At 37.1% G+C, this 27,272-nt stretch overlaps 10 protein-coding genes across 10 annotated transcripts; 5 read left to right on the forward strand and 5 right to left on the reverse strand.

The window, feature by feature from the left end:
* Positions 1 to 185: 185 nt before the first annotated feature.
* On the forward strand, positions 186 to 2,655 carry C9374_006599 (uncharacterized protein; the record flags this gene model as incomplete). The annotated part of the gene is made up of 5 exons (XM_044696476.1): positions 186 to 212; positions 338 to 420; positions 626 to 843; positions 1,021 to 1,784; positions 1,849 to 2,655. 5 exons carry the CDS (start codon positions 186 to 188, stop codon positions 2,653 to 2,655), a joined length of 1,899 nt encoding a protein of 632 aa, XP_044546744.1.
* Positions 2,656 to 2,804: 149 nt separating this feature from the next.
* C9374_006600 (uncharacterized protein) lies at positions 2,805 to 6,266 on the reverse strand (the record flags this gene model as incomplete). Its single annotated transcript, XM_044696479.1, has 2 exons — positions 2,805 to 4,147; positions 4,238 to 6,266. 2 exons carry the CDS (start codon positions 6,264 to 6,266, stop codon positions 2,805 to 2,807), a joined length of 3,372 nt encoding a protein of 1,123 aa, XP_044546745.1.
* A 78-nt stretch (positions 6,267 to 6,344) lies between these two features.
* C9374_006601 (uncharacterized protein) lies at positions 6,345 to 8,837 on the reverse strand (the record flags this gene model as incomplete). Its single annotated transcript, XM_044696480.1, has 1 exon — positions 6,345 to 8,837. The coding sequence occupies one exon, from the start codon at positions 8,835 to 8,837 to the stop codon at positions 6,345 to 6,347; it is 2,493 nt and encodes an 830-aa protein (XP_044546746.1).
* Positions 8,838 to 11,039: 2,202 nt separating this feature from the next.
* Positions 11,040 to 11,970, forward strand: C9374_006602 (uncharacterized protein; the record flags this gene model as incomplete). Its single annotated transcript, XM_044696481.1, has 3 exons — positions 11,040 to 11,233; positions 11,313 to 11,636; positions 11,682 to 11,970. The coding sequence occupies 3 exons, from the start codon at positions 11,040 to 11,042 to the stop codon at positions 11,968 to 11,970; spliced, it is 807 nt and encodes a 268-aa protein (XP_044546747.1).
* An 806-nt stretch (positions 11,971 to 12,776) lies between these two features.
* On the reverse strand, positions 12,777 to 14,551 carry C9374_006603 (uncharacterized protein; the record flags this gene model as incomplete). The annotated part of the gene is made up of 4 exons (XM_044696482.1): positions 12,777 to 13,476; positions 13,614 to 13,924; positions 14,023 to 14,251; positions 14,436 to 14,551. 4 exons carry the CDS (start codon positions 14,549 to 14,551, stop codon positions 12,777 to 12,779), a joined length of 1,356 nt encoding a protein of 451 aa, XP_044546748.1.
* Positions 14,552 to 14,842: 291 nt separating this feature from the next.
* C9374_006604 (uncharacterized protein) lies at positions 14,843 to 15,883 on the forward strand (the record flags this gene model as incomplete). Its single annotated transcript, XM_044696483.1, has 1 exon — positions 14,843 to 15,883. One exon carries the CDS (start codon positions 14,843 to 14,845, stop codon positions 15,881 to 15,883), a length of 1,041 nt encoding a protein of 346 aa, XP_044546749.1.
* Positions 15,884 to 16,253: 370 nt separating this feature from the next.
* C9374_006605 (uncharacterized protein) lies at positions 16,254 to 18,650 on the forward strand (the record flags this gene model as incomplete). The annotated part of the gene is made up of 1 exon (XM_044696484.1): positions 16,254 to 18,650. One exon carries the CDS (start codon positions 16,254 to 16,256, stop codon positions 18,648 to 18,650), a length of 2,397 nt encoding a protein of 798 aa, XP_044546750.1.
* A 76-nt stretch (positions 18,651 to 18,726) lies between these two features.
* On the reverse strand, positions 18,727 to 24,633 carry C9374_006606 (uncharacterized protein; the record flags this gene model as incomplete). The annotated part of the gene is made up of 4 exons (XM_044696485.1): positions 18,727 to 19,806; positions 20,103 to 20,433; positions 20,601 to 22,586; positions 22,688 to 24,633. The coding sequence occupies 4 exons, from the start codon at positions 24,631 to 24,633 to the stop codon at positions 18,727 to 18,729; spliced, it is 5,343 nt and encodes a 1,780-aa protein (XP_044546751.1).
* Positions 24,634 to 25,021: 388 nt separating this feature from the next.
* On the forward strand, positions 25,022 to 25,649 carry C9374_006607 (uncharacterized protein; the record flags this gene model as incomplete). Its single annotated transcript, XM_044696486.1, has 2 exons — positions 25,022 to 25,502; positions 25,570 to 25,649. The coding sequence occupies 2 exons, from the start codon at positions 25,022 to 25,024 to the stop codon at positions 25,647 to 25,649; spliced, it is 561 nt and encodes a 186-aa protein (XP_044546752.1).
* Positions 25,650 to 25,759: 110 nt separating this feature from the next.
* Positions 25,760 to 27,241, reverse strand: C9374_006608 (uncharacterized protein; the record flags this gene model as incomplete). The annotated part of the gene is made up of 1 exon (XM_044696487.1): positions 25,760 to 27,241. The coding sequence occupies one exon, from the start codon at positions 27,239 to 27,241 to the stop codon at positions 25,760 to 25,762; it is 1,482 nt and encodes a 493-aa protein (XP_044546753.1).
* Between the last annotated feature and the right edge of the window lie 31 nt (positions 27,242 to 27,272).

The raw sequence follows: 27,272 nt of genomic DNA on the forward strand, positions 1-27,272 counted from the left end.
TATCCTTCCTTGTAGATGATGATTTATACAATGCATTAGAAAAACATTAACCTCACTTCCTTATTGAAATTTCCATCATACCGAACCTTTGCCATCATATGTAACCATGAAAAAGGTTCCTTTTTTATCTCTTCAGGCGAGTTGTCTCTTGTCAAACACTTCAAAAAAAACCAAAAAACTTATTCATGGGCAAAACAGGTCGTCATCGAAAGGTTGGTTGTTGAGTTCATTCCATCATTCCAATAGTCCTTCTTACATTTTCAAAATAACATTTGTTTTCATCATCATCATTTTGTATAATTCTTGGACTTGACATCAAAAAAAACAATACTTTCAGATTTCCTTCTTTTCTCTTCAGACTGCACAAAACTCTGAATTGAAAAAGGAATGGTTTTGGAAACAGGGTGGAAGAATCAAGTCGTACGTTTTTTAAACATCTTGTTCAAATCATATGAATTTTTTTTAATTGGATGATCCGATCGAATTGGATCGGAATTGACAATTCTATACATGGGCACACACTTTGGAATCTGTGTACACACATGATGATGATGATATGACCAATTGTACACAATTCTGTGCACTACTCATTTTGGGTGTGATTCATAATACAATTGACATGTAGATGGAAAAAACGTCTCTTTGTCATTTTCGAAAATACTCTCTACTACTATGCCTCTGAACAAGATAAGGAACCAAAAGGTGCCATCATCTTGAAAGATTCCTCCGTTGAAATTTGCAATCCTGAAGACACTCTCAAAAATGGAAAAAAACCACCTTCCGAAAATGGACAATCTGATTACTATTCAATACACACTCTTCACAATTCTGAGAAAGTGCGAAGTAATTCTACCAGAATTAAAAATTTTTGCGACCAGCTGCGCTGTGACATTGAGTACCCTTGATGCCAGGGGTAATTCAGACGTTGGTGTATTGCTCGTGGTCAGACACCTTTCGATCGTTTGTTATTGAATGCAGATTTGAAAATTGTGCAACAATGGTCACAATTTATCACACAAGTAGCGAATGGAGACAATTTAGAGTCCAATTCCAAAAACTCATTTTCGAAACATGGTGGATCGAAAAAATTGGGATGGATGATTAAATCAGGAGGAAAATTGAAAGCATCGTGGAAACAACGATTTTTTGTGTTGCGAAACGATATGCTTTATTATTATAAACCTAAAAAGGAGAGTGACACGAATCAAAGTAGTAATTCCAACCATGTACAAGACATGGTCAATATTTCCGAATTGGATGCAAAACTGCAGAATATGATTGCTCAAGGAGTTGTCACATTTTACAATTCAACCATTCAGTTTAAACAAAATCCAGCAAAGAAAAAGAAGAAAGTTAAAAACGCTGAAGATTTATTGCATGAAATTGAAGAGTCGGGAACTTCACGAGATCGATCGAGATCAGTAAGCTCGCTTCGACGCAGTACTGTCGATAAGAGATGGTCTCTATCATCCATTTCGAATGGTCAATTTATCATTCCAGAAGAACCTTTCGACAATGATTTTCAAAAAACTTGGTTTGCCTTTGAAATTCGAACACCTTCTCGAACCTATACCATTTATGCCAAAACTCAAGATGATTGTGATGAATGGGTGTTATTCTTATTCGAATCAATCCTTAATGTAATGGGAGAGTTGTCACATTTTGTGAAAATTGGGCATTCTGACTTTGACGATGCCACTTCGACCGCTTCAGATGACATGATCGAAAGTGGCGGTTCCTCACTCAATGCTGACAGTGCTCGTAGTTTATTGCCCTCTTGGAAAGTATCATTTCTGAGAATAGTTCTGCGAATAATAACAATTCAGAAACGGATCGTCTCGACATCAGTCGATGGACAATATTGAAGCTCAACCCATTTCCATCATTTCCGAAACCATTTTCGATGAAATTCAAAGAAGAAAGGAAGATGAAAAAGTTGTTGCACTCTTGAAAAAGTCGAAAAAACGAGAATCGATCACATTTAAAGGTTCCTACAGTGAAAAGTTTGCATTCTTGGCTACTGAAAATTCTCTTCAAGCAGAATTGGTTCCAATCAAATTGTATATTTTACCTGGAATTTATACCGAGTGTCAAACATTGGTCGTTTCTCAACCCTTAGAAATTCATGGAGCTATTTTTGAAAATTGCATTATTGAAATGCATTCATCAAAATTCTGTGAACCCATGATTCGAATTAATAGTGAAAATGTTCGTTTCAGAAAATTGAAACTTCGAATTATTTCCGAGTTGTCCAATGAGCAAATTGAAATGAAAAACAGATACATGAACGGAAAGACCTCATCGAATGGAAAATCGAGCAATAAGGACTTTCGAATTCCATGTGCCATTCATGTCGAGAATGGAAGTCTTTTTCTCGATGAGTGTGAAATTACCTTTGAAGATTTTACGGACCCTGAAACGTTTGTAGATAATGATTTACAAGGAGGATCATGTTGTATTTTGGTGAGCAACAATTCCACATGTGTCACCTATAACTGTTCTCTTTCCCGTGCACACTATGGTGTTGTTACGAGCCAAAACGGAACGTGTGTTAGTTTTGGTGGTTCTATCAAATCCAAAATTGCTCCATTCATGAACAATGATGAAACTTCGAGTTCAAGAAATTATCATGTACAGGTATCTTCATGTAAATAACATCATCACTAATCAAGATTAAAATCTAACTTTCTATGTCTTCAGAAACGGTGCTTGTTAATAATTGATTTTTTTAATTGATGGGTTAACAAATAACGTCTTAGAAATGGTTGCTTGTGAAGGTTGGAATTTCTTTTCAAATAACTCTCTTAAACCGCATACTTGAAAATGATATCACGTTTCACGTCAGCCTTACCATATTTCCTCCATTTCACAAAATCAATGCCACAATCCGATTTGGTTGATGTTCCACCCTCGGATAAAAACTTTTGATAATCCTCTTCCACTGAATCTTGGTCATATTCGCTCTCCCAATACCAAACATGATCGTATTTATCTTTGACCCAATAATGTGGTGCAAGAATAAAATCACCCTTTTCTTGCCCTTCTTTGTCATTCATTTTCTTCTCGAGAATGGTGTGATAACAACAATAGGCATCCTCATAAAAGTTTCTGTTGTGTGGATGGAAGCTTCCTATTTTATCTTGTCGTCCTGGGTTAATGGTGACAAATTGGAGTGGCATGGGTTCAACTCTTTGTAAAATTTTCGTAACATCATTCACACCATAAACTGCGTTAAAACTGGAAGGATTTGGAAATTGTTCACGATGTAGTGTTCCATTCACAAATAATTGTTCCATTTTTTGATATCGAAGAGCCATTCCATGTACATCCAGACGAGCCGTATTAATAAAACTTCTACCTGTAGAATAATCGCAATCATGTTTGAATAGGTCCTTGTCTTTTTCTGTATCTTTTAGTTTGCGATCCATCTTGTTGTGAAAGTGTAGTGCACTTGCAAATGCAAAGTTTGAATAAATTGATGAATAATGTCGTCTCTCTTGCAATAATAAATAAGCAAGACCTCTACAATTTTCAGCAGATGGATTTGGAATTCTCTGAGCTTTCAAATAATATTTTTCTTGCAAGGGATGAAGTAGTCCTTCTCTTTTCACATAATTTCTATTATAATTTGGAACATAAATTCGAAAACCTCTACATGCATACTTGTATAATCTTTTTTCATAGGTATAGGATTGTCGTGAAGTGTCCACCATGTTATAACGATAAATTATGGATCTTCTACCTCTTGGGGTTGTCAACACATTCACTCCATCGAATGCAAAACAACACGAATCTACATCAAAGCCACACAAAACCTCTTCAATTGAAGAATATAATCTCAAAATAATTTGGAAAGCACGAATAGAGTTCGAAGTTCTTATAGTGATAGATTGACCACTTCGAATGAGAAATACCTGATCATCCTTAGTGTTTTTCTTAATGACCTCAATGATGTGCTTAATCTTCTCCAATGCTTGTTCTTCGTTGAGACCATACAAAAACATGTCTACGTCAGAAGTTCTATAACTGTATTTAGAATTAAAACGTTCATAGTAAAAGGTCATGTTTTCATTGGGATCATCAAGTTCATCATCCTTATACATAGGACTGCTTTTGATTTTGGGATCCAATTTTTCAAATTCCAAATCTTGAGCATATGTTCAAAGTTGTGACAACAAGTATAAAAGAAGACAAACATGTCACGTTTTTTTGAGATGCAGAATAGTATGATACATACCTCGATAACTGAAGGCACGATGTGGCATAACTTTGTGCTCACAAATTTTCTGGTTTGTAGGAGCTCTCAGCATGGTACAGAGCACGGAACCGCCTGCCAAACATACGTTGGAATAATCTAAACCATTTAGCAAATTTTTTGTGAATAAATTAAAGTTGTAGATAAACTCCTCTCTGCAAGTGACAATTTCAGGTCTCGAGAGAGCATTATGGCGTCCATTAAAGCAATTGAAAGGATTCTCAAAATTAAACAAGAGACTGCTTTCAGGAGCATCAATAGTTGGGGAAGGAGAAAAACTTTCTAAATGGTCAAAAACATTAATCAATATCTTCTTGCTTTCTTCCAAAAATTTTGGATTTTCTCTGAGGACGACAAACGCTTCTCGTAATGACTCCTCTTCTTCACGCATCTTCCAATTGGTTCCTCCAATTAATTCTCTCAAATAATCTTCCGTAATGTAGCAATGATGAATATATTGGAAAAATTCTGGTAAATTGTACTCTTTGCAAGTTTCATTCACGAGAGAGTCATGTTCCTGTGCCCAATTCAACTCTTCCAAATCTAGCTTTCCATATTTTATGAACTTGAGCATGTATAAAATTTCAACATTGGCAATTAATGACACAACAGGTGGAGAGGCAGAGTTTCCTTGTTTCATATGTTTCATGGCATTAGAAAGTGCAAGAACGAGAAACTTGGAATGCTTAAATTTTAAAAGAGATCTCATTGGCACCAAGATGGAGCTTTGGTTCATGCTGAACTGAATACTAGTTTGTGACAATTGTTGAAGCAGAATTTGATGTCTACTACCCGCGTCAACATTGTCACGAGGAGGCAATAGTGTCGCCAAGTACTCAGTATCCACCCGCTCGGTCATTTTAGGAGGCAATGGGAATGCAGATGATGGTGTAGCAATGACTTGAGAGCTCGAAATGTGTTGTGAGTCTTGTTCGGTTCCTCCACGCTGATAATTTAAATCGAATGGGTTGAATAATGACTTGATTTTCGTTTCCAAATAAGAAGCCAGAGAGGGAATGCAATAAAACTCTGCCTCTTCTCTGATCGAGTTCAATAACTTGATGGATGAGCAAGAAAACATGGTTGCCTTGAGAATGTGCTCATTCACAAAGTATTTCTTCATCAAGTCGTGGTCAATTTGGCAGGCACCATAACTAGCTTCTAACTCACTTCGAGATTTCCTTCCTCTAACATAAAATGGGTTCTCATGAAAGCAATAGAAAGGAAAATTCTTAGAGTCGTCTGTTCCCGTTGTGATGTTACTTCTTTCCAAAGTGTTTTCATCACTTCCAAGAACTTGTGCTTGGATATATTTCCAATCTCTTCTCAATCGCAAATATGCCAAGATGAATGGAAAATAAGTAGGGTCTCTTTGGATTTTGATACATCCATTCTCCTTTTCAATGATGAAATGATTATCCTCTTCTCCTTGATCCATGGAATTCAATTCCTGTTCACAGAGTGTCGTCAATAAATCTCGATCGCTTCCTTCAAAATTTTCCAAGTCTATACCAAATGAGAGAATGCTGGAAGGGATGTGAAACACTTGTCCTCCAACACTGACACGAAAAACTCGATCCTGCAACTTTTTCTTGAGTAGCATCTTCTTTTCAAAAATCTCTTGCTCGATTTGAGAATTTAATGAGCTTGAAAGCGAAGCAGGTCTTTCATCATAACCACATTTTAATTTTTCAAATTTATCCATCACTTGTTTCATCAACTGTTCATCCTCAGTTTCTTTGATTTGATCTAAAAATTCATTCATATTTTTCTTGTTGCAATGATGATGATGATTGGAAGATTCCATTCGTTTCGGAATTTTTGTAGCTGTGGTATCATCATTCACATGGACTTCATCATTGGAAAGTGTTGTTGAACTCGTACCCGACAATGATTGTTGTTGCCGATCCAATAAAAACAATTCCAAAGCATCGACACCAGCTTGGTCGGTCAATGGAGTCATCTCCTTTGGTGGAACATATATTTTAGCTTGTTTGTTCCTTCGATACATTTTTTTTTTCCAACTAAAACTCGAAAAGCTCGAACTTCTCGCAATTGTTGTTTTACAAAATTACTTTTATGGCCCATTTTAATGCCAAAACAAAAATACATAGACTGCTTCCAACGAGGCTGGTTGATCCTCTCGGAACGAGTGGAACATTTTAAATTTCAATTGCTCCATTCCCATAATCGTTCTCACGTTGGTAATGCCTTCTTTTTGAATTCTCAAATGACCTTGCCGGAGTAAATCAGCACCTCCTTGCACTTGTTGAAGAATTGTGGCTCTAGCCTTAATATCTTGATTGAGTTGAATGAGTTCGGAATTGACAAAATCCAAACTGAAAATTTGAGTGAGAGATGTCAGTTGAGAACTCGTTTGATAGCCCAATCGACTCAATAAGCCTTCGCTCACACACCTAATATTGGGGAAATTCGGTCCAGTCATGATGAATCCTGTTTGTTCATAACTGGCTGAAGGAAGAGTTGGAAATTGAAGTTGAGTCAGAGCATTGCTGGAATATGGCTGTTGAGAAGCATAGCTCGATGCTGCTGTTACTGGTGCATTGTTGTTCAAATAATTAATTGGAGAATGAGAGGAGGTGGTCGAAGATGAAGAAATAGAGGATACATTGGAAGGAATTGGGTGCAGCAGCGTTCCAAAGGACGAAGAGGATGATACCCGAGGAAGTAATTTGTGTTGTTGTTGTTGTTGAGGAGGCTTTTGATGATGAGGTTGTGGCATGGAATGTGCTTGAGCAGTCGTTGGAGAGGTAGTTCTTGAGGCTGTCGTCGTGGTTGTATTCATGGTTTCAGCTTGATGAATTCCTGTCAATGATGAAGAGCTTGAAGATTTTGAATTGGTTTGAGAAGAAGTTGCCGAATCTGGATCTTTCTTTGGATTAGTTCTCTTCCTTGAAGTTGTGGTGTTGGAATTCGATTTGTTTCTCTTTTTGGTTCCATTATTACCAAAATTAAGAACTTGTTCTGACCCATTTGGAATACTAGATGATGAAGATGCTTCATTTGGATTGCTCGATTCGGATTGCTTCTCAATGATGCTACTACCACTAGCATTGTTAACATTCTCAATATTACTTTCATTTGAACTTGGTGAAGCAGTTTGATTTGGTGCTCTGGAAGATGTCTTTTCCTTTTTTCGAGATGGAGCAAGATCCAATGTTTCCTCACTCAACTTGTGCTTGTTGTTCATGTTGGCAGTGGATCTTCCTCTCTTCTTTGTGGAAACTACTTCCACACAATTCAATCCCAGCTTGGTACACCGATCGCATGGTCTTTCAAATCCACATCGAGTGTGTCTTTTTTGACATTCCAAACATGCTTTGCTCGCTCGTTTTCTCCCATTTGGATAAGCTTTAGCTCCAATAGTGTTGCCTGTTGATGATTTGTTGCGAATACTTGTTGGAGAATGAGAATGGTCGTCTTGATCTTGCAGATCAGAAGCGAATTGGTCATTGGAAATATCCTCATCGTCAAGAATGAGATCGGCATGCTTCACATGTTGTGTATCCTCATCCAAAGAGTTCGAAGAATAGGATGATGGTGAAGATGAGATGCTTTTTCGTTTGGTGTTCTTTCGTTTCCTGAAAGCAAAATGAGGCGTAAACGCATTGTTGTTATCCTGCACGAGCGGAGTTGGTTGTTGTTGCTGCTCATTGTTGATACATGTATCATGCATGTAGGATGGTGTCGTGTCGATGTTACATGTAGCAGCTTCATGACCGCCAACCAACATGTTCTTGAACGACATTTTAGAATGATCATTAATGCTGCTCATGTTTGCTTGAACAAGTAATTCCATGTTGTTGTTGTTGGTCATACGACCATCCATGGTGTTGTTTGGATTGAACCCATCTCCCTTTAAAAAGGAAATCAAATGATCCACATGATCATGATCAACAGGAAGAAGACCATCCACACCAGATAAGGGATACAAGATGGACAAGTTAGACAAGTCCATGGTTTGTGGTGGTGGTTGTTGCTGTTGTTGTTGATCCGGTGGTTGTGGAGGCACTTTTTGAAATGTGTTTGTCGCTGCGCGATTAATGTCAGAATGATGGAATGATTGAGGTGATTGCATGTCCACATGATTTTGTTGTCGATTTCGTAGCGTTGTTGTTGTTGTTGTTGTTGTTGTTGTAGATGTAAAATCATGAAAGATGTTTGTCTCTTCAAAATTAGGTTGGTTGTTGTCAATATTTAGATGGTGGTTATTGTTCATGGAGGTAGATGGTTGGTTTGTTGTGACTATCTCTGATTCGATATCGATGGTGGCATTTTCTCCTGATGAGGACATTGGTGCCATAAATGAATAAGGAATATGCAACGAAGGTTGGTATTCGCCAAAATCTTCTCGGGATGCCGTTGTTGAAGTCACAGTTGCATCTTGATTCGATGGAAGCATGGCGCAAGGATTAGGAAGAAATGACACTGGGGAATAGCTGCTTTCTTCTTTGAATTGAGCAAGAAATTGATAGTGTGATGGTGTGTAAACACAATTATTAACAACTACGGCAACAGGAGCTGATGTGGATGGCGTTGTTGAATCTTTCAACGTTATCATTAATCTTGTTTTAGGCAATTGTTAAATTGGAATTGACGTAGTATGGAAATTATTACGTCAATCAATATGATTACTAGGGATAGAACGCCCAGAGTAGTAATGTTAATGATGATGATAGTTGCGGTACTATTGGCACGTGTTGAAATTTCACAAGTGCGCACTTGTGAATACAAAGGCTGTGTGGTCAAGAGGACGGGGAGAGTGGTGGGACGGGTGAATGTAATTGTCAATTTTTCTTTGACAATTCTTGGAATGGTATGGCTGGCTATCTGCTGCTGGCCAAGAGCGATGAGGACTATAGTAGTTGAGTGAAGAGGACTATGCAGGTATTAATAGGAGTGAGTTTCTCGATTGCGTACTACTGGCGAAAAGGAAGTGCCACTTGTCAATGGAAAGGATCTGTTGGTCAACAATACGACACTTTTTTTTGAGAGGTCAAGCAATGCAAGTATTGTGTTTTTTTCTTCTAAAAATCCACAAGATGACGGTGCGCAATTGTGTTTAGCTATCAATCAACAAGTTGTGATGTTTGTTAGGTGTGTCCAGACCATCATTGTGTGGTCATGGATCAAAACAAGACACCGAACGACTGTTGGTGGGGTTAGATTTGTGCTATTTGAATGTTTGGCGTTGTTGGTTCTTGGACCGATTTGTTCAAGTTATGTCAATAGTGCGCACATGTGTCAAATGCCTGTTAGAAACAATCAAAGCGCAAACGCATTTCTAGCCATCTTAAGGGTTTTGAAGCGCACAAACGATGGCCAGTCCAAATTATTACACAGACAAGGTACACTCAAATCGTTGCGAATTATCTTGTCGTTAACAACGCTTGTCGTTCGAGATGTGGCTCCACCTTTAATAGTGATTCATACCTTTCATCAAAATTACGCCGAAATTTCGATTCATGAGTTTCACCAGAAATAATTTCTTCACTTACCATCATTGGAGCTTGAGCGATATGAAAAGAAGATTCAGAAGAAAAAGAGGCCCGGCGTTGGTTTGAGTTGAATGGGACTTGGCCTTAAAATTTGATTTAACATTCGAACAATCCAGCAATTTAGGTAAGCTGACCATTAGAAAGTGAACCACGAGGACATGGAAGCGGCCACCCTAGCGACATGATTGCAATCTCTCAAGTTTTTGGCATGTGACACGGGCCCGCTTTAAAATGCCATAAACTACAGCTTGTTGCACGCAGTCTCGAACACCAAAGGTCTCCAAAAGACCACACAAGCCTCTAGCAAAGGAAATTTTTCGTTTGACGTGCACAGAAAAAGTAATGACGAGCATGTAAGAAATATAAATGTTGACAGCGCCAACATTACGAGCACAAAAACAGAACCTGTGACCTGTGAAACTCACAAAACAAGCATGTGCAGAGAAGAGACCATCACAAACAAGAAGCGCGGGCCATTTTACTGACAAAACGTGAGATGTGAAGCAGAGAATTACAAAACAAGAGAGAAGAGACCATCACAAAACGAGACATGGCAAGAAAACTACAACAAAACAAGCAACGACTACACGAATAATCTAATGGCTTTGTGTTGTTCACAACTATCAATCTACAACCAATAGGAGCAACTCCTCTTTTCCGATACAAATTTCTGCTCACGAAACTACTTTCATCAAGGAATTTCAGACGATACACCGGCACTTTTTCAAGAAGCTCTGCCATACCACAAACGTAATGGATGTACTTTGTGATGTTTTCTGGTGTATATTTCAATCTGCTCTTATAACAAGCATTCTTGAAAGAATTACCTAGTTGCTTCAACACTCGACTCACCCATGTGGTGCTGTAATCGTAACCATGTTTTTGTAATTCATTTACATATTCATCCAGTGTAGACAATGGTTTTACCATTGACACTTTGTTCACAATAAGTACTGCCTTTACCACGTCCTTTAAATCATACTTGAATTGACGAACACCACCAACATTAGCTTGCACGTTTTCTTCAATTCTGTTTTTCCAATAAAACACAGTGCTTGGTGAGCATCCCCAAGCTTTTGCAACCTGTCTGAAAGAGAATATTTTCAGGCCTGCCACCATTACGTTCTTGCTGTGGTAGTAACCAACCACAACTCGCTTCCTTGGTTTGCTTCTACTTTCGTGTGTTGTCATGTGAATTTTTCACAAAGTGGCGCCATAAACAACCGTTAAACTAAAAATCAAAATTTAATAAAATCTAAAAAAAAATGGCCACTCAATCACAAGTAGCATTTGTTACTGACTTTGGTGGTTTGAATGTTTATCCAGCCATTGACAATCAAATTATATATCCAACAAACACACCTCAAAAACAATCAACAACATTTACGCAAAGCAACACCAGTAATACACCAATGAACAATTCTCAAGTACCACCTTTTTCAAATTCTCAACAATCTACGTTTGTTTATAATTTTACTCCCTCTACACCTAACACAACTAACAATTCCTATTCTTGCTATTGCAGCGGATGCCATCAGAAAGGCCACAACCGAGCAAAGTGTACAAACCCGCCCTGCGATGGAACGCAAAAAGGAAGCAGCAACAGCTCAGCGAGAAGAGAATGAAAAGAAAAAACAAGAGAAGACGCAGTTCAAAAATGATGCATCCTTGAAACCATCTTCCAATTCAAAATGGACACACGTAGCCAAAGCAGCACAAGAAACTACCGGTCTAAACGGCCCCCAATTCCTTTCCGCGATTGTAGGACAAATCAAAGATCACATTCAACCCAAATGCAACAATCAACCTCCCAAACGAAAAATTAGCGAAATATCTTGCGATGATGTCCAAAGTGTTGCAGTGTAAGTATGTTGATGTCTTCATTGTCTTTCAATTAACAACATTAGATCCCAATCATCATCAAGCACTGTAGATATTACTGATGATTTTGCGGAAATTGAAGAGATGTTTGAACAACAACCATCGTCTCCTCCTCCGATACCGAACTTGAACAACGATGTGATTGCATATGAGCTTGAGAGGTTGCGAAAAGAAAATGCAGAGATGAAACAGCAAATTCAAGCACTGCGTGAAAGTTTAGATTGTGTTTATTCGTTTATAAATAATGCGGGAAAAGGATTTGCAGTTTTTGCTGATAAATTTAAAACGTTAAAACCCAAATGCAACAATCAATAAATTTAATTTATTTTAATTATTATTAAATTGGTGATGGAGTAATTGATTTAGAGACCTTCAACGTGCGATGCCATGAATTTCATCATGACCAAATCGGATTAACAAAACGGGAGGCTTTGCGTGGTCTGTTGGAGACCTTTGGTGTTCGAGACTGCGTGCAACAAGCTGTAATCACAACTGGCATTCTCAGCTTTATGCCCTCAACAACGTTGACTACCACGGGAGTGCTGACTGAGAATTCAACATTAATAGCACTGTTACTGGATTGAAAACTCACAAATTTGGAATTGAGAACATTTTTACACAAGCCCAAACATACCCTTTCACATTCTCACATTTTGTTTCCAAAGTAAGCACTCAGATATGGCGGCGCATCCGACGTTGAAGCGCACTAAAAACCTGTCAGATATTCGTCAAGTCAAAAATGAAAAAGAAAGCATAAAAAAATTTATTCGTTGAATGTCATGCAGTAGAATTGGTAATAGTTCTGGTTTAGGGTGCTAGCAAGGATCTGTCTTCCGTGAGCTGTTCGTTGGCACGCTGTTGTTTTACAAGCTTAAGCTGAAGCGAATAATGGTGTAACGTCCTATGGCCTCTATATTTCGTTTCAGTTTGTCTGTTGTTGCAGTAAGAACCCAAGTTGCTTCGGTTCTTCAAACCCTTGCAAACCAATCAGGAAGAGACTCACTCATTTTATTTTTGATTCCTTTGGGGTTCACTCAAATCAGCTGACGTGGGATTGACGAATATCTGACAGGTTTCTAGTACCAATTGCGCCGCCATACACCACACATTTTCAGAAATGATTATTGTTGAGATTCATTCTTATTGGTATACTCAAAGCTTAAGCCCTTATTTTGACGAATTTTCTCCAATGCAAATTTGAGAGTATCAATATTAGATTGAATAGTACCTGTTAAGGTCAGTAACTTGTCTTCACTATCCAATACATCGACTGAAAGAGTATAAGGATTGTATCTCAATGCAAAAGGTCGATCCAATTTGGTCGATGCAAACTTTCTCATTTGTTCTTTCATATTTTCAAAGCTAGTAGCCACATAATAGATGGGTTGATAGGTGGTAATAGGATAACTATATTTACAGGCAACTTCTGGATCAAATTGTCTATATTCTGGTTTTTGTCCAGTCTTTTCATCAATTCCATCAATACTATATTTTAACTCTCCAAAGGATGACAATAATCCAGCTCCATAGGCCTTTGTTCGTGGAATTCCATCTTTGTCATTTTGAACACAGACACCAAACTCAACAGTGTACCAATAGAGTCTGACTAACTTTTCAATATCTTCTTCACTGGCTCCCAATGATGCCAATCCAATTTGTTGACTGAAATCTGCAAAGTCACTGTCTGCAAAGAGTGGTGCATGGCCGAGAAGTTCATGGACGACATCTGGTTCAGGAGTGTAAAATGGAACGGAATGATGACGAATATATTGAGTACTGTGGAAAACTCTAAATGCCAATCCGTTAAGGAAGTCACGAGCACTGTGAAGGAATATAATGCACAAACGTATATGGGCCCATAATGAGTTCATAATTGAGCGAATACCATTCAATATTGAACATGTAATGAAAATATCGTTATTTCACCACAAGAGAACTCGAATTCACAAAAAACTCACCTCAACAAACCGCTCACAGGTCTCAAACGAAATCCAGTCACATCATGTAAGAATTTGGACACATCTTCTAATTGTGGAATGTTATTTTCAGAATATCCGCAATTTTGAACAAGCAATGGGAAGATGTAATTATATTGTTCACATGCATAGGTTGGATATAATTTGGTCAATTCCTTGTAAATGATACTCCAAGTGTTAATTTCCTTCTCTGTATATTTCACTTTTGGAATGGGCTCTCCAATTTTATAACTCTTTGCAATTTCTGCAATAAGTTTTCTACGGTCACGATATTCATGATCTGTAAATCCAGGCTAATATTATGTTAATGTTGAGTAATAATAATAAAAATTATTTTTCAAATCATTGAATGCTACTCAGTGAACGTTCTAATATTGAATCATGCACTTACATGATCACTTTGCAAATCTGCTCCAGCTTCCAACGTTTGTGAACTGAAATAATCAATATCTGATAATCTTCTTGGAAACCATGGAATTGATTTTCCTCCCAATAATTTCACTTCTTGTACGGAATTTGTTTGTTTCAATTCTGAGAGAGCTTGTTCGATTTGTTCACTCGAAACTTCTTCATCCACATCGACAATAAAGTTGAAGACTTTGTTGGAATGTCGAGCAGGTCTATTCATTGTGTTTGTAACGTGTACACAAGGTCATGACGTGAATCAATTTTAAAATTCAATAATGGTCAACCACAAAAGTAACATCGGAATGATAAATAGTATGAACCATCATGATCATTTAAATAATTTTCAAGTCAAAACGAGACGGAATGATGAATCCGACAATTAAATCAAACACCTACTTGGATTCAATTTTTGTCAAGTTGACCTTGTACTTGGACAAGACATCGAGAGAATTCTTCAGAGAACCGACACGATGAGCCAACGTAAGAAACAGAGAACGTTGTTTGTGGGACATTTAGTACTATGATATTAAAACGGTTATGAATGAGAACTTTAGAGCAAAATAGTCCGCCTGCTGTGGTTTGAGAGATTTTTTTGGAAACTTCAAAAAAGCAGAGTTGACCTGGTCGTATTTTTTTTGTTGTAATCTTTGGTCCAGTTTGACCTAATATTCGTCTGAGAAACACCCTTTTGCGAACTCGGTGTGCTGATGGATTGTATCGTAATAAAAGAGTTTGAAAATTATAATACTATTCCGACCAACAACAATCAATTACAATGAATTTCAAAACTCCATTGAAAAAAAATGACAACTCCGAACAGCTTGGTAAAGAGCTCTCTCATCACAGCCTTTCTTGCATTAGTGATTCTTTCTTTCTGTAGCTCCACCTTCCTTCATGCCTTTCCAATCAATTCATTCCGAGCAAGAGGTTCCTCTGCTGCCATAAATGATCGTCCAATTATTGGTATTATGGCACAACCAACCGGATCTACTCTGGGTCGATTCGGAAAGACCTATATTGCTGCTTCCTATGTCAAATGGATTGAATCTGGAGGTGCTCGTGTGGTTCCCATTCCCTATAATTTACCAGAGAGTGAATTGAGAAGATTATTCGAGTCGTTGAATGGTGTGGTATTTCCAGGAGGTGGTACTGATCTCACCAATGATGATGGTAGTTGGACACCATATTTAAAGAGTTTGGGATTGTTTGTAAATTGGTCCATTCAATCATTTAATAATGGAGGAGATTATTTTCCAATATGGGGAACATGTCTTGGAATGCAAAGTTTGTCAATTATTTTGAGTGGAAATCCATATATTCTTGAAGGTGGTTTTGACAGCTATAATATTAGTATGCCACTCAATTTTACACATTCCATTCCTGAAACGAGACAAATTAGTAGAATTTTCAATACCTGTCCATTGTCGTACATGACTACTTTGACTACAAAGGCTGTCACACTCAATAATCATCATTATGGTGTACCTATTGCAAATTGGAATTCCAATCAAAAAATCAATACTGAGAATAATTTATTAGCCACCAATAGAGATCGAAAGGGAAGAGAATTTGTTTCACTTTTTGAAAATAAGAGATATCCATTCTTTGCATCTCAATTCCATCCTGAAAAGATTGCTTTTGAATGGTGCCACGAAGATATTGATCACTCCTATGATAGTTTACTCGCTAATCAATACTTTTCTCAATTCTTTGTGAATGAATGTAGAAAGAGCCAACATCATTTCAAAACAGAATCAGACGAACTTAGGGCTCTCATTTACAATTACACTCCAGTGTATACGTATCCTGTAGAGCCAGATTTTGCTCAATGTTATTTCTTTTAAAGCGATGGAGAACGTTCCTCGAGTTGATTAAACGCTAATTATTTTGCTAATTCATTACAATTCCACACTGTGACACATTTCAAAAACAGCTTGTACGCTCGAAAATCATAGAAGCAATTCACCAAGAATTGCCCATGAATAGGCAAAAATAAAGATTGCAAGCGGATCCAATTCCATCGGTTTTGTTTATTACCAATTCGGATCAAACAAGATTCTCGAAATATTTAAAGCCAAAAAAATACATCAACGTTTTAAGTCAAATTTTCTCTATCATGACCCACCAACAAGCCTCTTCTTCTTCTTTGACTCTTTCCTCAACAACGGTGGGGACTATGACGATGAAGAGATGATGATGATGGAGAATAATAATATGAATACAGCTGATGATGATGAATATGATCAAACGAATAATAATAATAATTCAAATAATCAAGGTAACACCACCACGACATCCAATAATAATAACTCATCCAAAGACGATACTCCAGGAGGAAAGTTTGCGGCCATAGCCTGTGTTTCATGCCGTAAATTACACCGAAAGTGTGATAAAACTCTCCCGCAATGTGCCTATTGTGTCAAGACTGGAAAGCAATGTGTTTATCCTTCTCCACGAAGAGGAAAACAATTTCAACAACAAAAGCAAAAACAAGTTTCATCATCCTCATCATCAAATGACATGATATCTAGCTCTCATCAACCACAACAATTAATCATTGTGAATCAAAGTGATCATCATCTCCATCATCATACAAACAATAATAATAATAATAACAACAATAATAGTGCCATTGTAGGTATTCATCAATACCATCATCCTCATCGACAACACAGTCATCATCTCACATCCGCCTCATCTGCAGGAGCACTCACAACCGCATCCTCATCATTATCACTTGACACTACAAGCTCGTCAAACTCTTCTAGTACCACAACAAACAACAACAACAACAATAATAACAACACTAACAATGACACCATTACCATTCAATACACCCCATACGATACAGGAAAGACACAACATGAACTCAATTACAAATATGTGGCAACTCAAAGTCTCGACCTTTACTACAATATTTTGAGCTTTGGATACCCTCTCATGGAGAGAGAGCGTTTACAGGCACTCATTGACAATACACAAAAGAAACCAGCCAATAGCAATATGCAACTGTGGCAAAACAAGCTCGAGCAAGAGAAGGACTATGGTCTTCTCTACTCCATGCAAGCACTGTGCTTACAACAAATGGGACATCGTGACATTTCAATGCATCTCTTCCAAAAGGGCAAACAAATTGTTTCGAAATTCTTTGATGAAGTAGAGACGATCAATATCCCAATAGCAATGAAGTTCATTGCTGAATATCTGCTTGGATCTGGAGAAAAGAAGAAGGCTCGTGTTATTTCATCAATGGTCAAGGCCAACATTGCGCCTTATCTAAAGGGAGCACCTGGCTCGACGTCACCAACCGCAACGAAATCCAATTCCACTTTGGCACCAAACAGCAATCCAAACGACTTTTCGTGGATTGATAAGGATCCAAAGATTTTACCCGCTGTCTTGCTTGATACCCAATTGAAGTTTTTGGACTTTTTCCTGATTGAGGAAGAAAACCCAAACACCTTTATCTTTGACGAGTTGGAGATATTGGGTCACAATAAGATGAAGGTTGACCTCAACAAGGTTGGAAAAAGCTGTAGACAACTCAATGAAGAAAATTCTCAAAAGCTATTGGCCATCATTAAGACCTATGAATGTTTTACAGACTTGGTATTCAACACACTTGCCAAGAAAGATTCATTGGTTTATTTGGTTGCTCAATTCACGAACAAGCAAGTACACCTTGAAATTTTAAACAACTGCAACGCTCAATCGATGGATATAGGTGAAATGTTAAAAGTTGCATATCAAATTATTGAGTTGACAAAGAATGCCTACTTCCCATACACTCCAATTTATGCATGTAAGGCTGTCATTTTGGCATGTACTGTGCGTCTGAAGTACAATAATCAAGGAGCCAACATAAATGGAACCATTGATTTTAAGGATGACCTCAGAGCCATGCGAGTATTGGCAAATAGATTCTCACTCATTCAAAAAGAATGTGGTCAACTCATCAAAACCATTGAGAGCGTTTTGTACACGCAATCATTGACCCAAAACAATTCTCGTGAAATGCCATTCTCCAACACTTCATCTCTCATGGATGAATCTAACCCATTCCATTCCTTACTTGGTAATTTTTATCCCACATTATCTTCAGACTCTGCCATTTCAGATATTCTCAACATTGCTCCTCAATTAAGTAGTACTGATGACATTTTTGGTATTATCGACTCCAACTATGACGACATTTTTGCTACTCAAATTTTGGATAGTTTTTATGAGAACAGTGTGTACGAAACTAGGTACAGAGCTCTCATGGAAGAGGTCATGGAAGGCTCCGAACGATTCTCCATTTCCATTCAAAATCTTATCAAACAACAACAAGCTCAACAAATGCCAGACACCATTCAACGACTTGATGGGCTGAGAAAACTTCGATTAGATTTGGCCAATGAAATGCTTGACATGGCCAAAAAGCAAAATGACATGACGAGTATCATTGAAGCAGAATTATTCCGACGACAAGTATTGGCTTCGAATCAGCATGCCATGCAATACTTGCAACAACAACAACAGCAACAACAGCTCGCACAAGCTCAACAACAATTTTCCCAATTTATTGACTCGAATCACTTTAATGTAGAAGATTATCCATTCGATCTTTAACCTATTTATTCAAAACCAGTGAACAATTCTTTTTTGTTAAATAATAAAAACAACATTTCGAAATGAATAATTTCACTCACTTATTGTCAGGAGATAAAATCAATTTGCCTTTCATCTTCATGTATCGACACACTTGCTTGGGAATATCTTTGAGAGCAGCTTCAATCGCCTCATTCACCGTTTCATAGTCATTGAGTCTCACAAACGTGACACAATTTCGAGAGGCTTTCAATCCTCTGTATTGAAGATCTGACGTGGTCGGAAGAGTACTTTGAATTCTGTATTGAATACTCTTTCGCTCACCTCCACTAGAACCCACTCCAGAGGAACAACTCGAATTGTTACTAAAAACATCATTGTTAAAATTAATGGAACGATGTGTCTTGAAGGAGCATCCACTTCCAACGCCAATGACCAAAATTGAGAGGGCTGCCTTATGAGATGCCTCCACATACTTGTAAATGGTTTCTTCCACATGAATAAAATCATTGGGAATTAAAATGACGAGTAAATTATAAAGTACCGGATTGATATGATTGAGTGACAATTGTGAAGAAGAATGATCGTCGTTCACCATTTTGGAATTCGAATTCGAATTTGAATTACAACCACTCATACTTGTCATATTTCCACTATTCGAAACAGTATAACCTTTCTTTGCCATTTGTCTCTCTCTATACAAATACAACAAGGTCTGAGTAATACTTTCCTCATTCTTCAAATTACAACTCAAATCAATCACGTCACTAATCACAGGATAATAATCATTGGGTGCATATTTCGAAGCCATATTAAACACACCCGAATCAAATAAATTTCCTTTCGAAGTTCCCGTTGAAAATCTTCTCTTTTCATCATTTTGAGAAAAATTTCGACCTGTTGTCAATGAGGATGGAGGTGACGACGAATTCGTAATTCCTGATATAGAAGAAGAATTCACATCTCTCATGACATTTAAATGAACAAATTCTGGAGAGGAAATTCTTTTCAAAGGATCCGATTTGCTCTCTTCATAGGTCATGTGTTTGTTGGCATTGGTCAAATCTCGAGTACCTTTATGGACATTGGTCTCTGTGAAGGCATAATGACTGGTTTTGACACAATCTTGCATGCTTAATTTGTAGGTAGGTGTACTGGAGGTATATTGTCGATAAATCTATGTTGAGTGAGTGTTTGAAAGGTAAATATATAGAGATTCATCGTTTCAAAATGTTTGAAAGGAATATAATTTGAAATAATAAATTTCAAAATATTATTTTCATAAAATTTTATAATATAATAGAGATCATAATGATTCATGACCATTGTTAAATGAAAATAATTATTATTAAATTCAAATGTTCAATGAAACATGATCAAATGATTAAATAATTCAAATTTAGAAAATTATGATTCAAATTTAGAAAATTATCAATTTCAAATCATTTTCAAATCATTTTCAAATCAACTTACAGGTGATAATTGATGAATTTTCAAAGGAGGATAATATCTTGGATACAACACTGAAAAAATATAATTCTGTGACACACTGTCAACATCTTGTGAACCAGTCGAAGTGTCATTAAAATGAAATGAACCAGATGCTTGATAATCGGATGCTTCTTCTCCCTTACTGTATAAATTAAAAACAGGTTCGTGACGATCATTGCCAAATCCAACGAGATGAAAATCAGTCATGTTGGGATCGTATTGAAAGATTCTCTTGCTAATACTTTCCATGCATTGTTCGTAGATGGATTTTTGACCTTTTGGAGGATTATGTAAATTGTCATTTCTTGGTTCACTATGAATCATTTTGAAAATATTTATAATTTTGAAAGTATTCATTTTCATAATTTTCACAAGTGGACACATCATTGAATATAATGTTATTACAGATTTTCGAATTGAATGATCGTTGAAAATGATATTACAAATTCATTTAAAATTAACTTGAAAAATGACACTTACGTATTGTCTTTGGTAAAATCCAATGCAAAATAACATTTAAATCTCAATCCTGTTTTCATATAATCCAAAAAGGTATAGGTTACATCCAAATCCGATTGTTCTTCGAGTTGCACGACTCGTTCTTTCACTTTCTTAAACGTCAATGATCCATTTTGTGAACTCACAACACTCAATACTTTACGTCTTCGATGAACCACTGAAGGATTATTTTCATCTTCAATGGGATCCATTCCTTGAGGTGCCAGAGTCTCTTCTTTCATGACATGAATTCTTTTATCCACATAGAGACGAACTGTGAGTGGTGACACTTTGTGTGAAGATGAAGACAATGATGAATTATTTCCTCCATTACTCGTATGGATATAAGAATTATTTCCTGTCGAGTTATTATTCATGGGAGAGGTATGAAACGTCGAGGCATTCACAGTGGTTGTTGAAGGAGAAGTGTCACTCGTCATGGTCGTCATGGTCGTCGTGAGGACAGTCGTAGGATCAAAGGTGACATTTTTCAATGATTTTCGATTCTTCTTGGAAGCATTGGTGTGATCTCTTGTTGCAACTTCATTCAATCCAGTATTTGAAATGTGAAAAAATGGACCCAACAATAAGGTTTCGTTTTTCTTATCTTCCAAAGTGTTGGAAAGGTAGACACCTGTCATGGGAACGGATGGTGTCATGAGAGGAGGAGGTGGAGGTGGCAATGACGATGGCAACACTGGTGAATCAAAAAATTTGATAAAATCTTGATAGAGTACTTCGGCTGCTCCAATTAATGTCTTGTAATGACCAATGGTAGAAATTACAGAAGATTGAGACGAAGATTGTTTAAAGGAATAACGTGGAGTAGCGACATCTCCCAATTCATCAAATTGTTGTTTCGAAACTGTTTCCCAATAAAATAATTCAAATCGAAATCGAATAATTTTGAATTCGAGTGTTGGTTTGATGGTGAAAGGTTCAAACGAGGGAGTTTTTGTGGATTTTGTGTTTGTTTCGCTCGTATAGAGAGGAATGAAGGAACCTGTTTGATCCTTCTCTGTGAAAAATTGTTGAGAGACCACTAAAAAGCAGTCCTTATATTTCTTTTCAAGTTTGGCTTGAATTTCATCAAAATCTAAATAAACTTCGTTGTTGGGGAGTTTTTTCTTTTTTGAAACTTTTGAGTCATTGGTTGTTGTCAACAATGATTTTGTGGTTGACCTTTCAAAATCTTCATTCGTTTGTGAGGAGGTGAGATCGGACGCTGATTCAGAATTGTTTGTGTCCACTTGTTCCATGGTTGCAAATTCTTCATCCAGTTCTGTAAATAAACGAGATGGTTCTGCCTTGTTGTGGCGTGTGAAATTTTGAGTTTCCAAAATTTTGTTGAATTGTATGGGCGCTGGATGTTGTGTTGTTGAACCTTGTTGTGAAAATGGTAACAATGAGGAACATCCATGTGGATTCGAATGTTCGTGTGGAAAAGTGGCCTGAATCACTATATCACAAAAATGTTTTTTCTGTTTGATCAGCTTTCGTCGAATGAGTAATCGTTGAGCTCCACAAATTTCTGCCAAACATCCTTCATAGGATCCCAAAACATTATTCGTTCGAGTACTCACGAGAGCAAAAAGCAATGGAGTAATTTTTTCAAAATGGAAAGGAAGAGTCGCTGTGGTTTGAAATTTGATAATGTCATTGACATTTGTTGTGTCATTCTTTTTAGGAGTTGTGGTTGTTGTGAAATTATTTCTTTCACCATTGCTTGAGTGATTTGTGACATTATTTGAAGAGAAGGATGATGAATATTGAAGAGTCAGTAAATCCACATCATGAGTGTGAACGAGAGGTAGCCAAATATAAGTGTCATTGGATTTCTTGACACGATGCAAGACATGAAGTTGAACAGGAAATTTGTTATCGATGACGAGAAGGTCATTTTCTCCACTTGATTTTTGTTCTAATTTTTGACGTTCTTGCTTGAGTGATTCTTCCAGACCCTTAAAACTGAGTTTTTGAATCAAATTTTGATTTTGGCCATTTCGAATGATGAATATTTGAAAAATTTTGTTAACTTGGTTCGATTGAAAATATTAAACACTACATACTTGTCAATCGCAAAATGTAAACAAACACTGGCATTCACCACAATATGACTTTCACTTCTCTTCTTTCGTCGTGGTCTAAAGGAAGGTGAATTTCCTTCTGAAAAGGAACTCGATTTGTCAGAATCCATATCGTCTGAAATGGATGGTATGTTTTTCACAATTTTCGTTGCATTTAAATCAATGGCAGATCTAGAATTAAAGGAACTTCTACTTTTCGATGTCAATCGAGTGGTAGGAACTCCTTTCCTAGATTCAGTCGAAGCACGTGATTCTCTCAATGAAGGAATTTCACTTTTTCGTAGTTCCATATTTTCCTTCATCCAATCTTCAATTTTTCGAGTTCCTCCTCGACTTCCAATTAATGCAAATTGAAGATCCAACGATTGACTATTTCCAATTTCTGTTGTTTTTGGAGAAAGATTTTCCATATTCGTTGTTAAATGTTCATGATTCTCAGATTTTGAATAAGTTCGATATCGAGGACTTGTTGGATGTTGATACGACAAAATATCTTCGAGTTGATCGAAAATATCGGAAGAGTCATGAGAGGACATGACATCTCCACTCATATTCGAATCATCGGTCGTCGTATTGTCCACAACACCATGTTGAGGATGAAGCATATTCGGAGAATTTGAAGGTGACGAATGATTCGATGATAAATTATTAATCCTAGCAAAAGCTCCATTATTTTGAATTAATTCTGTCCATTTTGAAAATGACATGCCTTGTTGCATTCGTGACGACATGTTCGTTGAATGATTTGGGGAGGAAGAAGAGGAATTTTTGTGGAGATTTTCTCCCGATGATGATGAAATGTTAAATCCTCGATGTGAGAGAGATCCAGAAGTAGAAGCTGCTTTTTTCGATCCAAATGAAAAGCTTCGTTCTCTATATTTTGAAGCTTTCTTTTCACTGTTTGTTAATCGAATATTGGGACTAGATGTCATGTCGTCATTGTCATCATTCGCAACTTCTGGTGTCACACATGATGAAGGACTAGGATTTGATTTTGGTTTCAATTTTGAAATGTCCAATGATAATGGTTTTGTGACAAGATTACTGCTCACTACAGACGGTGCCAATGGTGACATGGTTTTCATCACGGACATTGGACTCGAATTTGTCAAATTTTCCTTTCCAAAACTACTTGTCAATGGTAAATTAATACTTCCAGTGCTATTACTTGTCGAGTGAAAATGTTTTCTCGAAGAAGAAGAAGAGGATGGTGTTGAACTCAAATTCGTCGTTGTCGTACTCATGGATGAGAATGTATGATGAAAATTGTTGTCATTCATGATGATGGGAGAAGTCACACTCAATGATGATGTGGAATTTTTCACATCCAAAGGATTTGATCCCAATAACATTAAATCACAAAAAGAAAGAGTTGGAAATTCACCCATGACTCCCATTAATTGTGCATCTTGGTCCTCTTGTGGATCTTGTTGTGCAACAAGTGTGTAATGATGATGATGATTGGTTTGGTTCAAATTTTGATGAGAATTCAATTCTGTTGAAGCATTTGCTTTAGTCTTTCGATCATCAACGACCATTACAGGACTATTATTCGAACTATGAATATTATTATTATTACTGTAATTATTATTGGATGGAGGTGTTTTTGTCCACAATAATGGAATTCGTGGATGTTTGGATGGTTGTTGTTGAAAATTATTTATTCCTCCTTCATGTTCGAACGTTGTTGAAGAATTGGTTATGGTCGTAGGATTTGATTGTTGTTGTTGTTGTTGTTGTTGTAGAGAATTCAACTGTTGTGATGAATCGGAATGAATGGACTTTTTTCGTTTCTCTTTCTTTTTCCTTCTCCATGAAGATTTGTTATTGGTTGTCGTGTTGTTGTTATTGTTGTTGTTATTGTTGGTATTGGAGGAAATGGATGAGGATTGTTTGGAGGAAGATCGACGATGACGCGACGATGGCATGGTGTTGTTGAGTGAATTGGTTAATTTTTCTTGTTGTTGGGTCATTGACAGGAGACATCTAACGAACAAAGAAGAATAATCTCTTCAACATGGTGACAAATTACAACAACATGTCTGTTTCTAACCTCTCATTGCCCTGAAAGTGTGTACTTTCATAAAATCATCATTGATCAAGTAAATAAGGGAGAGTTTGCAATTTCCTTTTCGAGCTCCGAGTCTTTAAAAATTCCTTTTAAAAAAAGTAGACGACATCATCCAAGAGTTACAATTGAAAATTCTCTCGAGAGGGTATTTCATACAATTTTGTGCATTCCGAGTTCAACAATCGCAGCGAGTTCTTTTATTTTCTTTCATCATCATCTTCTTTGATACTTTATACAACGACAACATGTCCTTCTCGGATCAGCAACAACAACAACAATCAAATCCAAACAGTATGTGGATGAGGCAATCACTCAGCAGTATTGCTACTTCCAAGTCCAATAACAACATGTCTTTATTGGGTAATAATAATGAAGAAAATAATACGAGCTCCGTAGTACCTTCAACAGCAAGCACAGCGAATACACCGTCCGAGAGAAGGTCCTTTGAATTACAAGATTTAAAAAAGGAAGGAGGAGAAAAGGAGACCTCTCATCATTCCAAACAACATCATCACCATCATCATCATCATGCTCCGAAACCACCCTCAACAAAGGCAAAAAAGATTGATTTAGCAAAGAAAATTGGAAGGATTGTTTATTCATTGTTTTTGGTTGCGGTCATGTCAGCGTTGGTTGTCCTGGATGTCATTTCTTCACCTAAAAATACGTGGATTTCGAGAGGATCGATTGTTATTGCTGTCACACTTTTTGGAAGATGGTTATATGGTAGGTTTAAAGTTGGATGGCATTGTAACTTTGTTTTATATATATTGCATAATATATTATTTCATAGAATTCTTTTTTGAAATTTTCTATGAGTGGATTTTGGAATACTTTATTAAGGAGGATAAGAAGCCAGAAGAGAAAGTGTAATAATTCTTTCTGGAATAAGAACGTCGCTTGTAAATACATGTAATGACAATGCTGGTATCACATGGAAAGAACTGCTCTATTTGGTTTCAAAAATTAAAAACCAATAAAATTTATTGTTGAACTTCCTTAACAAAATATGAAACATCAGGCTTATTAGCACCTAGTAATTTTTGGACTGACTCGAGAGGTTGAGTGGAAGCCTCAGTGGTCAGAGCGGTCTTTAACAGAGAGGAGAACTTGGAAAGAGAATCCTTTGGCAAGCAGGTGGCAGCAATTTGAGCAGCACACACTTCAGCATACAAATCCAAATATAATGGCTGATTTTTGAGGCTGAATAAACTATTCGAGTAGAAGGAGAGGTTAGGCACAAGTTGTGTGTATGGCTTGCAAAAACGTGACTCAATACCTGTGAGAATTTCGATTGGAGTGCTTTGTGTGGCGTCGATTGGCTTGAAAACCTCCATTTCATAGACGGAATAGACGAGTTGTTGAAGTAAATCGAGTGGGAATTGTCTTGGAGTGGCAGCCATTTGGGCAACATATTCTGCTGGAATTGGTTGTCTTGATCCCTTGTGACAAAGATGAGCAGAAAGGAAACTTTCTTGTTGTGGCAATCTTTCAAAGATCTTACGAATCACATTGCTCAACAAACTCACTTCAAGAGCAGCAGCAGAAGCTTCATGAAGAATGTGGAAAAGAGCTTGTCCAATGGCTCCCGATAGGCTTCTAAATTGATTAACAGTCAATGTGTTAGGGAAGCCGTAAATGTGGTCTCTCAAATACATTTGAATGACTGCGCTCTTTGTACCCTCTTCTCCGTAAGATGGTAAAAATTTGGCCTTGTCGTACGAGTAATGATCATAATTAAATGTCTTTTCTCTATCAAAAAGATCTAGGTATATCTTGCCAACAACTTTTCCTTGTGAGATCACATTCAACCTCTTAATATTGAGTGGTGACCATGTTTCTGAAGGAGCCAACTTTTCTGGAACAAGTTCAACACCGAACACCTCAGTTGCTAGAGTCTTTGAAAGAGCATCCAAACAGTTGGTTAATGAAAGGTAATTCTCAATATCTGCTGGTAAATAGTTCACTCTAACGCGATTGTAATAGAGATTGGAAAGCTGTTTAACATCAAAACCAGGTGTGAAGAGTTTCAAATCCTCTGGAGTTTGTTTTGACTTGTGATAGTAACATTTCTTGAGAATAGGGTCGTTCATTCTGGCAATCTTCAGTTCAGACAATTTCTCAACTTCCTTCTTAACATCCAAGTTGTCTCTCAATTCTCCAACCATTTGGACAACATCGTCTAATTTAGGAATGTTGCCTCGTCCCATATTACAACATGCTGTCTTTAACTCAACAAAAGATGGATATCCAAGTAATTTAGCAAAAGTATTGGCGGCGTGAACAGCATTTGAAAGTATGGTATTGAATTCATTGTCTCCTGAGGCAGTCATGAACTTTCTAACAGCCTCTTCATAGAGTCCTGATCTAAGACTCTCTTCGGTAACATTGGTCAAAATAGCATCCAGATCCTTCTCCAAATTAATCCATACAAGCTTTTTCTTCTTGGCAATTTCCTTCTTCATTGACTCGAAATGGATTGGATTGAGTTCATAA

Source organism: Naegleria lovaniensis (genome assembly GCF_003324165.1).
Source record: "Naegleria lovaniensis strain ATCC 30569 chromosome Unknown tig028, whole genome shotgun sequence".
NCBI classification, from domain to species: domain Eukaryota; phylum Heterolobosea; class Eutetramitea; order Acrasida; family Naegleriidae; genus Naegleria; species Naegleria lovaniensis.